The sequence below is a fragment of the Vicugna pacos genome, chromosome 3, assembly GCF_048564905.1.
Source record: "Vicugna pacos chromosome 3, VicPac4, whole genome shotgun sequence".
NCBI lineage: Eukaryota > Metazoa > Chordata > Mammalia > Artiodactyla > Camelidae > Vicugna > Vicugna pacos.
The window spans coordinates 93,696,707-93,713,236 of record NC_132989.1 but is presented as its reverse complement, the minus strand read 5'-3'; the positions used below and the strand labels follow the sequence as shown (position 1 = coordinate 93,713,236).

Here is a 16,530-nt window from a genome sequence, read left to right as displayed (position 1 = left end):
ATGTTTGGAGGAAAGTTATTTATCTGGGGGCGGGATGGTGTGGAGTACGCGGAGGTGTGCACAACATGGACAGGTGACCAGCACGAGCATGCTGCTGGAGCACTCTGGCCAGCCTGCTGTCTGAGAGCCACCTCTGACGTGGCTGTTTCCTGGCTTTGTGAACAGCTGAGACTGCAGGTACGGACTCTCATCTCCTAGGAAGACGTGAGAATCCATCTCTTCTGGAAAGCACTTGAATAATGCCAAAGGTGCCAGTCAAACAGGACCTAGATAGGGTCAGATGTGAGCCCTGCACCCAATTGCATCTGCTTGCGTCACCGGCACCCCCTCCTGCCGCCAATACACGGTTCTCTCCGCCTGCCTCTGCCTCTGCCTTGTGCTTCAGGCATGAGATAGTAAGGCTGGTCCTGCCCTAGAAGGTCACCTTGCCTTCTGGGCAACCTGTTGGAGCTTGCCCTCTCCTGCCCTCTCTTACCCCAGTAGGACTGCAAAGTGTGCCGTGGTCTCCAGAAGGCCCTCTGAGAAAGCCCTAGGAGGGTAACTCTAAACCTTGTTTCTGCCTCAAGATACCCCAAGGACAGGATACACTCCCAGAAACAGCACTGGTTTACTGAAGTAGGGGGTCTCGGGGGGTCAGAACCCTAGATAGACACTGTCTGTGTAGCTAAAAGCCCCCCAGGGTAGTGTGATTGTCACTCTTCTCCCTTCTCCCCAGCTCTAACTGTCCCCACTCTGCTCCACAGAATCGGGGAAGTGGACGCAAGCAGGGATGTGGAGAGACAGTAAGACTCTGTGGCTGGGCAGGACCTCAGAGCCCATCCAGGCCAGTGTTCACCAAAGGACTGTCCACAAGCCACCGATGGTGCACAATGCAATTTCAGGTGAGACAGGGATTTTTGATGTTCTGAATTTTTAAAATTTTTGAAACATTCACAAGCTTACAGAAAAGTTGCTGGTATAGAAGGAAGAATATTTGTTTCCTGAACCATCTGAGAGTCTGTGGCCAACCCAAAGCCCCATAACCACCAAATTCTTTGCTATGTTTTCTACAGAGAAAGGACATTTTCCTGTGTAAATAAATACAACCACCAAAATCAGAATATTGAGATTAGTATGTTATTACCATAGAATCCTCAGTCCCTACTCACATTTCACTAATAGTCCCAACAATGACCTTTCTAGCAAAAGGATCCAGTTCAGAATCTTGTGCATTTGCATTTGTCATGTCTTTTTAGTCTTCCTTATATCTGCAATAGTTCCTCAATCTTTGATTTTACAAACTTGACAGTTTTGAAGGTTACAGGTCAGTTATTTTCCAGAATAGCCTTTAGTTTGGGTTTTCCGGATGTTTTCTCATTTTTAGGTTCAGATTCTGCATCTTTGTCAGGACTATCACAGAGGTAATGCTGTGTTCTTCTCATGGAATTCTACCAATGAGATAGACACACAATTTCCATTTGTCCCAGTCCTGGTGTCTGCCAGGGTCCTCTACTGTATAATTACAATTTTCTCATTTGTAATTAATTTAAGTATTTTCTAGAAAGGTATTTTGAAAATGTGTAAATATACCATTCCCTACCAAACTTTTAGTCTATTCATTTATTTATTTACACTCATTTAAAAATTTTTATTCTGTGATTTATAATTGAAGCTATTATTATTTATTTTATTTTTCAAATTATCCCTGATTTGGTCAATGGGAGCCTACCCAAGCCTATGGCCCTATCATTCTTTAAGTGTTTTCTAACTTTTTGGTACAAAGTGTTCCAGGTTTACCTTTTACTCTCCCTCCATCACTATGGGATTAGTTATTTCTTCAAAGAGTCCTGGTTCCATTTAGTGGAAAATGGTGTTTAGAAGCCAAGATCTAAGCACTAGGTATGCTCATTGCTATTGGGGTATCCATGCTCCTGGGCCCTCTGAGTGGTCAGAGCCAGGGAATATCTATCTATCAATATATTGAATGTCTATTTATATATATAGAAAACCATGAGTTCACATTGATACATTCATTTCCGGCTCAACATCATAGGGTTCATTCTAGTTTGCTCCCTTTCCAGATTTTTAATTGCTCCTTCCACTGTGAGAAACATGGTCTCTACCATCCTTAACTTCCTTATTTAATCCATGTATATAACTGATCTCTCATTTCTGCCACCACCCTTTCTCTGGTATGGATGTTCTACTGATCCTGCTTGGGCTCTGACAACCACACCCTCCTCCTCCCCACCATGTGAATGCCCTCCTCATGAATGCTTAGTCTCTGACTCCCCACACAGGCAGAAGAACCCCTCCACAGCCACTCCACACATGGACACCTTCCTCACCCTGATCGGAGTCTGACTCTCCATGCAAGACCAAGGCTGTCCCTTAGAACAGACACTCAACCCACTCTGCTTGGGCTCTGACTCTCTGTGCTATGCTGACCTCAGCAAGAACACCTCTCCCCCCTGTTGGAGCTCTCACACCACACATCCCACCACCCTCTCTGGGGATGCCCTTCTCACCCCACTCTGGCTCTGACTCTCCTACTCCAGCCTTCATATGAACACCTTCTTCACACTGCTCTGCTTGGACTCTGATGTTCCACTCTTGGTCTCCCTTGCACTCTCTAACCACGGATTGTACCTTGTTCTGTCCCATCTAATCACTATGGGACTGAATTGTTCAGGAAGGAAAGAGGAAGGGGGAAAAAAAGATGCATTTTTTTTAAAAAAATTTTAATTGTTATGTGTTTATGTTAATGTGTATTAAAATATGGTTAGTACATAAACTGGTGGTTTCATATATATTATTGCTTAGGATAAGGCTAAAGTAAGTCTTTTTTATCATTTAAAAATATTAATATTAACTCTGTTCTTTTCCAGAGCATAAAAACATGGTATTCTTATCATTCTTAGTATTTTGCATCAGGGTGTTTTGACCTCAGAAGTAATCTGTTGGGATGGTTATTTCCAAGATAGGCAACCTATTAAACCACTATCACTCATTAACATCACAGCACAACTGGCATATCAAATATTTAACTTTAATTTTTGGAAAGCAAGTTAGAGGGTGTTGATGGAATAGGAATGCTATAGACTGAATGTCTGTGTCCCTCCCCAAATTCACTGGTTGAAACTTAACTCCTAATCTGATGGTATTTAGAGGTGGGGCTTTTAGGAGGTGCTTAGGTCATGAGGGTGGAGACCTTAATGAATGGCATTAGTGCCCTTGTCAAAGAGGACCCATAGGGTTCCCTTGCCCCTTCTGCCACATGTGTTTATGATGGTGAGACAGCTGTCTATAAACCAAGAACTGACCCTCACCAGACACTGAATCTGCCAGCACCTGGATCTTGGACTTCCCAGCCTCCATAACCATGAGAAATAAATTCCTGTTGTTTACAAGCCACCTAGTCTATGTTATTTTTTACAGCAGCCCAAACAGAGTAAGACAAGAATTAAATACAGCAAAAGGCATGGCATTAATGTGCAAGGCAGAGACAGATTCAGAAAGCATTACTAAGACATATTTCTTCATTATAAAGGCACATGTCAACTACTTCATAATTCCCAAGAGGCCTTTGCTACAGAGGTCAAATAATGTTGAAGAAAAACGAGAAAAAGGTATCATGGCAGTGGAAATTTGCAATGATGATTTTTTTTTTGAACTAGTGGGCAAGACACTGATGCTTGGGGCTCAAAAGGAAGTGCTATTTATCACCCTGAACCCCTTCAACTATATGCACACACACCCCACCACCACTGCCCCATCTTCAATAAGCCACTTGGGAAATGTTGATGATATCAGTACTACATGCCTTGGAGTTTAAACATTTGAAACTTGTTAGAGAGGCAACAATCGAATGCTTCAGTGAAAGCCCTCAAAGTGTGACGGCCAGCTAGTAAAACCACTGTGAAAATGTGTCTTAACATACAGGTAGAAAAGAAAGCTGATTTGCAGGAAAACATAAAACTCAAAGGACATTTTAACTAAGATGTTGGGGAAAAAGTGGTTTTCTTGAGATGGATAATTGCCTAGAAAAGTATTCAAGAGCAGTAATGGGAAAAACTTAACAAGCTGGCAGCTGAGAGGATGTGGAAACCTCTTGTTTTGAATTTATTTAAAATAAACAGAATCAAACTGTTCCAATTACAGTGCGTAGCTGAAGCGATACGTTCAGTGCCAGGTTTCATAGATCAACACCTCTGTGGTTCACACATATGATACCCATGGAAAATGATTTGTTGTGGTTATTTGAAACAGTTGTGAATGGTGTCTTAACCAAAAAACCAATTTTCTCCTTAATAGCAATTTATACATTACTTATTTAATATATAACATTGATCCTGACATTGATTTTTTTTAAGGAATCCTTATCTGTTGGAGATGATACTAAAATACTTACCGCAAAATAGTACAATGTTTCAGATTTGCTTCAAAATTGTCCAGTAGAATGGAGGACAGTGACAAGACACAGAAATGGTGTAAGATTGGCCAGGAGGAGGTCATTATTTAAGCTGGGTGATGACTACCTGGGTTTTGTATACCATTTGTCTTTAATTTTGTATATACTTGAAATTTTCCACAATACAAAGTTTTAAAAAAAATAAGATTAGATCCCTTAGGTAAGAAGCTGGGGAGTTTTGGTGGATTTGATAGACACAGTCCCTAGAGGATTGGATTAAATTCATCCCTCTTATGGGTGGCCCATAAAGTCCTTGAAAAGATAAAAAAAATCAAACTTGGCTGCAGACTAAGGGGCCTTCATATTAGATATCTTAACCTTGGCTCACAGAAAGCCCTGGGACCGGGCTCCTCCAGGACTCCCAATTTCATAGGCGTGGGCTGCTCTCACCCGTGAGTCAGATGTTTTCCTGACTCAGCTTAAGTGGTAAGACCGATATGGGAGAAGTTAATTGTGTAAGAAGGAATACATCTATTTTTTTTTAATAGATTGTCCAAAAAGAGCTTTTCAGAGGTTTCATATTTTTCATCTGAAGCAATTATATACATTAGCAGAAGCCCTGATGAAAAGTTCAGTGGGAGGTTTCTGTGCTTCCTTATCTACCTCTTCAGAAAAAAATGCTCAAAAATCAGATGCATTTGGAAAAAAATCATCAAAATGTTGACACTTTAACATTGAATTTGGGTGATTCATTTGTAATGTAGTAATATAACAAAAGTTATTTCAGGCTATTTGTTGACTTTATAGCTTTAAAATGGTAAAAGAGATTAAATTGGTCTTTCCAGCAATGTATCAGTTTTCATGTAAGACCTTTCTTTCTTTTTTTCTAGTAGGGTATGTTACTGTTCTCATAGAAGAAGGTTTGAGAAGGGGAACTGTGAGAGAGAAAACTAAAAAAATCACTGAAGGCTTTTAATGTTAAATTTCTACAGATATTTAAAGGAATCTTTAGTCATCTACACACATGGGTGCCCAGTCCCTCACTAGAATGTCTTTTCTCTGTGGATGTCAACTCAATCTCTTTAATCTTTCTTATTTTATTTTGCAAACCTGCAGTTATTAAACAATTGGGGGATGATGGTCATCTTTGCAGGCAGCCTTGGAAGCACCATCAGCAGAGAAAAGATGTCCCACAGGCAGAATCTGAAGCCCAAGAGAAATATTCTAAGCTCAATATTTACCTTGGAAGTTGGAAAAGATTTGATTCATTTTGAGAAGTAGCAATTCCTTTTCTTCTCCCCCTGGAGGGCAGTTATACCTCTCTGCCCCATGGACTTTGGGCTTGACCAGTCATCGCTCTTTGGCCAAAAAATGTGAGCAGATATGATGAAAGCGTAAGCTTCAAATGAACTTATATGGTTTGGCTTCTGTCATAGGTTTCTGTGATTGGTCAAGGGAAGAATATGCCCTGAGTAACTGCATGTCAAGGAGAATGTGAAGACACAGAGAACAAATCTGACCCCAAATGAAGCATGAACCCAAGCCTGGGTGATCAGCAGCTTGAAGCAGAGCTGTGAGCAAAAAAACATAAAATCAGAGCCATGAGCAAAAAAATATAAAATCTCTTGTTGCAAATCACTGAACATTGTGGTAGTTTGTTATGCAGCATAATTGCATCAGTGGCTAACTAATGCAGAAATCATCTACATACACAAGGAAATTAAAACCTGAGAAAGGATGCATATTCTTGGAAGACCATGTAAAGCAGTGACTCTTAACCTACTTTAGAGTTTTGGACTTTCTTAAGAATTCAATAAATACCTTGATCTGATTCATTTCCATGCTTCCTTGATATCCTTGGTCTCCATGGGAGTCCATCTGATAGGCAAAATCTAAAACATGTCTGGAATGCTAGCTGCAAGGGAGTTTGGGACATGTAGCTATTCAGCTTTCCAGCCTTTGAAACCCCAGAAGAGGTGCATGAGACTTGAGTGAGCCCATCTAACATACCACCCCAAGGAGGAGGTGTTTAGGGAGGCAAATGAGATGAAGCCAGGGAGAATCAGGAGAACCTAGTATCATAGGAATCACAACAAGAGGCAGTATGAAGAAGTGAAGGGTTCATCATTTAAATGATGCAGAGGAACACCATGTAAAAATATAAAGAATCTATTGAATTGGGCGCTAATGATAACTCTGGAGACCAGAACAGGGGCTGCTTCACTGGAATGGTGAAAAGATGAGAAAGCAGAGATGTTGAGTCCCAAAATATCACTCTTTCCAGAACTTTGGTTGAGAAAGAAAAGGGACGGATGTGATTACATCCATGGGTTCTTGTGTAATAGTGAATCATTCCTCACTGAGGGACTGGTGAAGTTGGTTGGCTGTGGATTGTTTAGAAGTAGTCTCAATCTCTCCCTTCTTTGTCCTTTTTTTCAACTTCTTCGCCTCATTCCCTGAACCAAGGGGTCTTCTTGGGTCTCCCAAGTCTTCCTGTGAGTCAACAGAAGTGACTCTCAGATTCCCTGGGCATCTGCTTGCTGTCAGATTATCAGAGCCCACAACTGTGGGAAAGTTCCCTGAAACGGCCACCACTGCTCGGTCTGTGCTCCACATTCTCCTGACCCCATGCAGCCTGTGTCTCACTGTTACCTCCTGGCAAGGTCTGTCTCTCTTGCTCACTTTCTTTGTCCTATAATACACACTAATTCTCACTTTGTGCCCACAGGTCTCAGGCCTCACAGATTTCCAAGTCAAACCACTCTTGGCCTCAGGGTGTTGGTAGATACTGCTAACATTCTCTCAATATGCATCTTCCTTTTAGTAAAAGAACCTCCAAGTTTTACCTGAGCCTAAATAGATTCGAATTTCTCGACTTCTAAAACAGCTAAATATGACCATGTGGCTACATCTGAACCAAAAGGAGTCTCACTCCCCCTTTCTTGTAGGTGGAGAAAGGTGATGGCTGGAGTGCTCTTGGAGGCCATGGATTTAGCACGTCAGAGCTGCCTCTCTACCAGACCACTCATCTCTAGACTGTCAAATGCGGAGGAGATAAAGTTGGGTTTTAGTTAAACCACAGTGTTTTGTTTCAGACTGTACCTTAAGTAACACAGTGGCCACAAGACACATTATTCTTCTTGGTCACAATGACTGTGGTCCAGCTGCCACACAACATCTAGGGCTGGCTTCACAGAGACCATTGCATCTTTCTGGCTTGACCTCCACAGTTTGTTCTCTGCCTATTATCAGTCTCCTCTGACTTGAACAACATCTAAAGATGTTCCTCATTTATTCTGATATTTGGAGAATTGGGGGCAAGAATGAACTGCCCATGGTAGGATTCTCCTGGAAGCGTTGTTTCCTTGGAAACAATATACATATTCTCCACAATCGGTTAGCTTGCAACAAATTCAGGCCCTACCACTTAATAGTACTGCTAATTAACTGTGTCTCGGTTATAAAAGATAATTGTACCCATCTCCAAAAGTTGCTATGATGATCGTTTTAAGTGATTACAGTTAAATGATCTTATTTTTGAAAATTTTAGGACAAACTATGACCATGTGAACTAGTGCCTAAACCAATCCCTGAATCTTGGAAATGTCTGCATCATTAGCTTTATACTAAACCCATCTTTGCCTACCTTACAGGGTCATTAGAGGACGACACAATGTAGACCCAGGGCACTTGCACACAAGGCATATTTGAGCTTATTGCACAAAGGTGACCTCTCTAGACTGACATGGCTCAGGGCTTTGTCAGCAGAGCAAGGTTAGATTTCAGCCCTCACTCTTCCCTTGGTTGAGTGCTTTCAGCATTGCACAAATGCAGGGCTACTGGTACACCTTTGAGGTTGATGCATTTGTCAAGGTGCCTGGACAGCAGAGCAAGGGTGAGTGGGAACTAACTCAAGCCCTCTTCTCTCACCAAATTATGTGTCTCAGCATGCAGGTACTTATGCCTGAGAAGAGAGCATTTTTGCCTTCACACAAAGGTTCCATCTCTCTGCCAAGCCCTGCACCCACTTTTTTGCTAATAACGTACAGTGGTACCTTCAAGGTGTGGGTGGCCCAGCACGTTACACCAGCAGCTGTGGCAGCCCTGATACCTGGCACAAAATAAGCACTCTGCAAATATAAATGCAGCTCTTTGGGAATGCCAAGTCTTTCCCGCCTGTGTAATCATTTTCTTACTTACTCAATCTTGTATAAGTCAAGGTCATTTTAAAAGTTAATTTGCATATTTTCAAGGAAGCAGTTGGAAACCTAAGCTGCTTCAGGGAATTGCTTTACCAATGTCCCTGGGCTTTATGGGGAGAAGGGGAGTCCACACAAGTCCATCATCCACACAACTGGGGATTTTGCCAGGTTCCTTGGCTGTCTGCACTGGCACACTAGTGGGAAGGAATTTGAGGTTGCAGCAGCTGTGGAACACCCAGACCTCATTTTAGGCAAAGCCAAGCCAAAGGGCTGTTCCCAGCCAGTACGAGACCCTGGAGGTGAGGGGTGGCAGGCCAAGCATTGATGCCCTGTGATGTCAGACTTGTCTTTTGGCTCCTTGCTGGAAAGGCTTGGAGCATTCCTTAAAGAGCCTGTTCTCTGAAAATCGGCCACTAGAGGGCTCTTTAGGGTCTCTTTCTCTGTTGTTTGTCCTGCTGTGAACTGGTAGGTTTGGTGAGTTGCTTTGGACATTACCAGGCCTGCTGAGGGACTGAGAAAGACAACTGTACCTCACAGGTTAGCTTATGAAGGTGGACAGTAGGACAGCAGAAGCCTCACGCGTCCACCCACATTATTTCTGCTGAGTCAGTTACCCTTAGACATTCAATTTCTCCATTAAAGGAAACATACGTTTAAAATTTTGGTAGTATAAAGGCTAACCTGTACTCCCACCAACAGCATTTGAGAATTAAGTGTTGACCCACACCCCTGTTGACATTGGACATGATCAATCTTGTACATTTTTCTAACATGTTGAATTTAAAATACATATTGAGCAAATTTTCTTGTTTTTAATGAGCGTCTGTATTTTGTCTGTTCCTATCCTGTCAATTCTTTGCCTTATATAGATATTAAAAATGATATGTATTTTTTAATCCACAAAGTCTCAAATATGGTTTCCATCAAGCTATGTCCTACTGGAATATGCAACCCCTTGGCCCAGCCCTCATTCTCTTCCAAACACACTATGACTGTCTTCTTATAAGAGCAGAGTTCACTGCATGCAACTACTCTTCTCTCCTAGTTTTGCGACTAAGCCTGTCTGTAGGTTAGCACTGTCTGCTGTAGACTAAACACTCCTGGAAGGGCAGACCTGATTGGCTTATTTGTTCTGTTCAGCAAAATATATACTATTCAATAAGTGTTGCAATTGACAAAGATAGGTTTCAGATGTGGCTTCTTCCCAAGGGAATAAATCAAATATATGATTCTGGCCACAATTAATGTTTAAAACAGAGAATTTGGCTAGCATCTATGCTGTGAGGAAAAATAAGCACTAAATCAGAGAGCTGCCTTCTGCTGACTTGTTTTTTTTAAAAAAAGCTAACTAGCAAAAATTCAAATGCATAGTCTGCAGCAAGTTACCAAGGAATTTTAAGTGTCATCTCTAGTTTCAGATGATCTGAGGATATTTTCACTTTTTAAAAAACCCTGTTTTTCAGATTATAATACATACTTCTTTTTAAAGGAATATGTGATCACTGAAAAAGATTAGTGATTTCTTCAAAAGTATTAAAAAAATTACTTACAACCCTACCACTTAGAGATATCCATGAAGAACATGTTTCCTTCTAGTCTATAGTTATAAGCACACATATACATGTACAAATATGTTTTTCCAAAATTAGAATCGAAAGATTCTGTATTTTGCTTTTTCACTTATCATTGGCATTTGTCTGTCTTAAATACACTTGGAAACCTGATTTTCAATGGCTGAATGATATTCCATTACAAAGGTATATCATAATCTACTAACAGACAATGTCTTCACACCTTCATGCTCCTGTTTTCTCTTCCTGGGCACACAGACTGGTTCCATTTTCCAGGCTCCCCTGCAGTTCAGTTTGGACCATGTGACTGAGTTTCAGTCAATGAAATCTGGGTGAAAGTGACTGGCCCTGGTCTTAAAACCAACCCATGTCATCCTCTTGCCCTCTCTTTTGCTGCTGCAAGCAGCTCTGGAAGCCACGTGTTCCAGATGCATGGCTATACCATGGAAGCAGCCTCCATCCTCGAGTCGCTACTTGGAAGAGGAAGGACAATCCAATCTCAGTTTGTTGCGGCACAGAGCCCAGTGATGCCTTAAGTAAATAAGTGAATCTAAAACTTGCAAGTTGCTTCCTACTTTCCATTATTGTAAGTAAAAAACAACACTTTGGTGATTGACAATTATGTTGCTAAATTAAGAAGTGTTAGGTTGGGGTTTTTTTCCTATTTTAAATAAGCAGATAGTGATTATTTCCTTTTTATTTTTCTGTAACTTTAAGTTTTCTACAGAGAGCTATTTTTTTTAAAAAAGTGGAAAGAGATGAGCAGAATTATCTGGAGGATGACCCCTGACGTTGAGGTTGTCTGGCCATGGACTTCCTGAAATTGGGCCCCCTCCTCCCCATAGGGGGTTCTGTGCCCCAACTCACCCTACCTTGCTCCCCTAGTTCTATGAGGCCAACATCTAAAACTGCTTCCAGGAGCTGGAATCCTCAGACAACTGCAGCACAGCCTGCGTCTAAACTCAGACTCAGATCTTTCTGTTCAGGCTGGAGGAAGCCCACTGGCTGACATGCTGAACTCACATACAACACTCTCGATCGGTGTTTCATTTTTTTTGTTCCTGTTAATCATAATGTTTTAAAATTTTTTATTCTTTAACTAAATAATATATTTACATGGATAAGAATTCAAAAGATACACAAGGACAGAATTAAAACTCTCCCCTCTGTCCCTCGGTTCTCTTTCCCAGAAGCAATTAATTGTGTTTCTTTTACATCCTTAGAGAGATTATAATTGATTATAACTTGAGTAGAACAGCCAAAACAAACAATAAACTAAGTTCCTTGCATTCTTTGATTTTTTAAATTATTACTTTAAAAAATAAAAACAAATGGTAAAAATAAAACTAATCTGCACAGACAGGTTTAAATGAAAAGTACAAGCCTCCCTTACACAGCATCCCCCCTTCTTAGACCTTCTCCCCAAGAACAACCATAATCACCAATTTCATTAATACCATTCGAAACATGCTTACATATAAAACCCACAAATAGCAGCAAGTTAAACAGATGCATGAACACACCACTTACACATTTCTGATTCTTACTTTTCTCACTTAATTATATTTCTTGGACACATTTCCAGAGCACCACATACAGCACGTACTCTCCCTTTATTTGAAACGATGAATCATAAGGAATTTTCGGTCTTCTATTGCAAGATCTTTAGCTTTTCACTAGTCTTTGCTATTATAAACAATGTTTTTTTCCTACTGTGTCCCCATTCCCCCAACAATGTTCTTCTAGTGAGCATCTGTGTGTGTGCGTTATAATTTTGCAACTGTGCATGTAAGTCTACATTTCCAAGTAAGTGAATAATCTTTATTATTATTTCTTCTTTCTAAGAAGAAGGAGCATTTTCAAAAGATATTGTCTGTTGTCATTCTTTTCCAAAACATTTATATCCTCATCTTCAGGCATCATGTTCCAATAATTTCTAGGAAAACAAGTACTTGTGATTATTTTTGCTACAATCCAATAACATAAATTTCATAACATCTCTCCCCTTCTTACTCTAAGTTTTTCATCTTATTCCAGTTTAGCTTGGTTATTTTCTGTTGAACTTGAATGAACATTACTGCCTGACCTGTTTCCCACAAAATGCCAGGGGTATGTGGAAATTACCTGAGTATTATTCCAAAGTGACTAAGTATCATCTGATAACATTTGATAATGGACAAAATAATTGCTGTTGTGTTAGAATTAAAGAGGCTATATTTAAGGAGCAGAAAAGACAGAATAAAGAAGGGAGTGCCTTTAAGAAGTTTTCACTTCAGTCTAGATGAAATTAATTTAAGCACAAATGGAATCACAAAGATAAAGCTGTAGCTTACTGTTAATTCCCTCAAATAAACTTTGCTCGTAGCATTTGAACAAAGTCACAGGAAGTTCAAGGACTAGTTTGACCAATCCTCTTTTTTGCCTAAAACTCTTTTCTTAGTAGTATAGTGTTATTAATACTCATAAATCTTCATTCTAAGCTGCTGTTTAAGATAATAGATTAATCTTACATGATTTCAGCAGCTTTTCATCAATTATCAGATTTAAGTCTAAAGCAAATATATTTCAATCTTTTGAAAAACCGGATTGTTTCAGAAGAATATTTAATTAGAGAGAAATCTAATCTAGCAAAGAAAAAAAAAAAGAGAGAGTTCCTACTATTTTCTCCCAAGAACCCAGTCACTTAGCTCTTTAAAATATAAGTGTAGGGAGTGTACTTCCAGTCACAGCTCCTATTAAACTGCCTCTCCTGCTTATAACAGTAAAAAAACATTAGAAACTAGGAAAGAACATTAAAAAAAACCTTAAAAGCCATGGAGAATTGACAAAAGCACAAAGATTCTGGAGAAGAGTTAACACTTGGAAGAAGGGGAAGAGTATGGACTGAGTTTTCCCACATCTTATGGCCTTTAGCCCGAGACTACCCAAGTCTGCGAGTGTGGGGCTCACTAAAACTCAGTTAGAAAGTGCGCAATATTTCTGGCTTGAAGAACCAGAGGTCAGACTTTGAGGCAACCACATCCTTTGGCAAGTGAGGTGGGAAATAGCAGAAAAGAGAGAGCCAGAGAGGAAGAAGCTTATATTCTGTGTTTAAACTCTACGTCATAATCTCTGAACCATGATTGTACAAGGCAGACTCAAAGTAGCCCAGCTAAGGGCAAAAAAAAAAAAAAAGAAGAAAACAAAAATGAATTTGGTTTTGGGGTGCTACTACTACAATCAATATCATTTTTGCAGTTTGAGTCTAACCACATTAATTACCCATTTAAAAAGAAAATCAATGTCATTGGAGGAATACAACAGAATCTTGTTTTTATAATGTAATAGTTAAACATTCAGACTGTAATCCAAAATTACTTCACAATCCAAAAATAAATAAATAAATAAATAAACCAGGAAAATTAGATCTATTCTTATAAGAGAAATAACCAATAGAGACTGACTCTAAGATGTCTAAATGTTAGAATAACCAAGCAATGCTTTAAAAGCAGCAGTTATAACTATGCTCCATGAGGTAAAGGAAATATAACCATCATGACCTAAAGGTTAGTAAATATACTAAAGAAATAGAAAATATATATAAAAAGGAAAAGTTTAAGAGCTGAAATACACACTGTCATGCAAAATGTAGTGGATGAATTTGGTAGCAGAATGAAGAGGAGTCAATAAACTTAAATATTGTTTGCTAGAAATTATCCAGCCTGAAAAACACAAAGAAAAAAGACTGAAAATAATTAACAGAGCCACATGAGTGTTTAGGACTATATGAAGGAGTCTAACATATGAGTAATTGGATTCTCAGAGAAAGATGAGAAAAATAATGGGGCAGAAAAAAAAATTTGAAGAAATACTAGCTGATAACTTCTCAAATTTGGTAAAAGACAGATTTGCAAATTTAAGAAGTTCAACAAATGTCAGGCCCAAGAATAATAATAATAAAAATAATAATTTTTAAATCTCTAGGCATATCATTGTCAAACTACTGATAACCAAAGAGAAAATATTGAAAGCAACCAGAGAAAAATGACACATTATCTATACAGGGGAACAATTATTTGAATAATAACTGATAATTTCTCATCAGAAACAACAGAGGCCAGAAAACCATGGAACAACATTTTGAAACTGTTCGAAGGAAAAAGCTGTCAACCAAAAATCTTATATCCAGGAAAAATATTCCTCAAGGATGAAATCAAGTAAAGACATTTTAAAATAAAAGGAAATTTAAGAGAATGTATCTCCAATAGACCTGCACTAAAAAAAAAAATTCTAAAGATCTTTAGGGTTTGGGAAATGAGATTGGATGGAAACTTACATCTTTGGGAGGACTGAAGAACACTGGAGTAAAGGGAAATATGTAGGTAAATGTAAAAGACTGTTTTTCATCTTAATTTCTGCAAAATGTTATCAAATGCCAGGTTTACCTTGTCATGCATCTAATACATTTTACAACTGTAATGTAAAGGGCAGGAGGTGTGGTTAAATGGATCTGGTAGATGAAATGGCACAATATTATCTCAAATAAACAATAAGAAATTTAAGTATATATATTCTACTCCACAGAACACACACCAAAAATCCTGCAAAGAATAACAAAAACTCAAAAGGCAAGTTGAAAATAAAATTCTAAAAACAAAACAAAACAAAACACATCATGTAAGTAAAAAAAGGCAAAAAAGGAGAAACAGAAGGACAAAAAGCAGAGGGAACAAAACAGAGAGCATATAGTAAAATGGTAGGTTAAACCCAACCATATCAATAATTGCCTTAAAAGTAAGTGTGCCAAACACTCCCAATCAAATTAAAAGGCAGAGAATGGCAGAGCGAACTTTTTCAAAAAGTCCCAACTACAGTCTATAAGACATGCTGTTTAAATATATACGTGACTATAGACTTATTTTAGGTCAAGCTTAGCAAATCGTTTTCAAAAATTCCCAAAGTTCCCACGTAACTCTCACCCAAAGCACTTTCTAACTCGATTATTGTTCTATTCTGCAGTATTAATTACCATAGTCATTTTTGTCAACCATAACCATAGGCCAAGAGAATAAAAGCAGCTATCCAAACCAACGCAGAGTCAACATCATCCCTAAAGCTCATGCAGTGGAAAAAGAAAAAGAACTTTAAAAGTTCTCCCCGTTGTCTGGTTTCTGATTTCTGGAATAAGGTGGGAACACAATCGCAATACCCAGGAGAGGTGGAATGTGCAGAATCAATCAATTCATCAACCAATCTTCCAGGAATCTCTATTTCAAACAAGAAACTCCTTAGAACTATTAAGGATGATGGTACCCCTCCCTTAAATTCACTTAACAGATATTGAAAGGAAAGCAATTCAGACTCAAGTAATTACAGGGAATCCCCTGAAATTATAAAATGTGAAAGTCCCATGTGGCCCTCTAACACTCAACACCTTGCTTGGTCATTGCTGGCTCCCTTTTTTTGCTTGCTTTTGTTTTTAATAGATATATTTGAAAGTCATAGATTTCTCTTAACTAATCAAACTTTATGATATATTTTAGATTAGAAACTTTTCAAAAGGCTTATTTAGTTTATCACAATACAAGAATACATTTACAAAATAACTAATTTCCACTGATTCCTTAGAAATAATGCCAGTATCACCAACACTCATATTCACAGAAACATCCTATTAGACCTAAAAGTGAATCTTTAAAATGTCAAATGTGGTAATATGCCAAAAAAAAAAAAAAAACCAGAGAATTCTTATCCATGAGAGTAATTGTAAATCATCATCCACTACTTACTTGATGAAGCCTCTTTCTTCAGAAAACTCCGAATTCCTTCAAATCCATCAGTTTGGTTACCAAATACTGCCAAACATGTAATTATAGACATTTGTAGCAGTTGAATAAATAGAATCATAATTATATTTTACAATTTACATAGCTGATTTCATATACTTATGCCTATAACTATATCCATAGCCATATCTATGTAAAGTTCCTGGCATTTATAATATGATATTTCCCCTGAGAAGTCAGATGGGGTAGGGGTACATCCCACTCATGCCTCCCCTGTAATAGTCACACATATGAGACTTTTCTGGTGGAAGATGGAGGGAGGATGGATCAAGAGTCATTCCTGGTTTTTTTGATTTGGTATCTGAATTAAAAGATTGGGCTATTCACTTAATGTAAGAGAATCAAACTGGGAAAAGTGAAGAGTTTGAACTTGGACATACTGATTTTGAAGTGCAAATAAGTTGGTTTGGAGTTCAGATGAAATAATTGCAATGGAAAGGAAGATTCAAGGGTCATCGGCACACAGGTGCCCATGGAAATCAGGAGCATGTGATCACTCAGGAGGCTGTGTGGATTCAGAGAGGAGTATCAAGGATGGAGCC

The 16,530-nt window shown here is 38.9% G+C and overlaps 1 protein-coding gene across 6 annotated transcripts in view; it reads right to left on the bottom strand.

The window, feature by feature from the left end:
• The window catches only part of LOC116279926 (uncharacterized), a 223,657-nt gene that overhangs the window by 203,719 nt on the left and 3,408 nt on the right, over positions 1-16,530 (bottom strand). For 4 of the 6 annotated variants that reach the window (XR_012071511.1, XM_072958756.1, XM_072958757.1 and 1 more), the window contains exon 4: positions 15,932-15,997. Coding sequence is in view for 4 of the 6 variants with exons in the window: in XM_072958756.1 (XP_072814857.1) it covers positions 15,932-15,997 (66 nt within the window). In the remaining 2 variants the exon portion in view is untranslated. Of the gene's footprint in view, positions 1-11,314; positions 12,100-15,931; positions 15,998-16,530 lie in introns of those variants that run through there. The other 2 variants (XR_012071512.1, XM_072958759.1) reach the window with 1 other exon arrangement.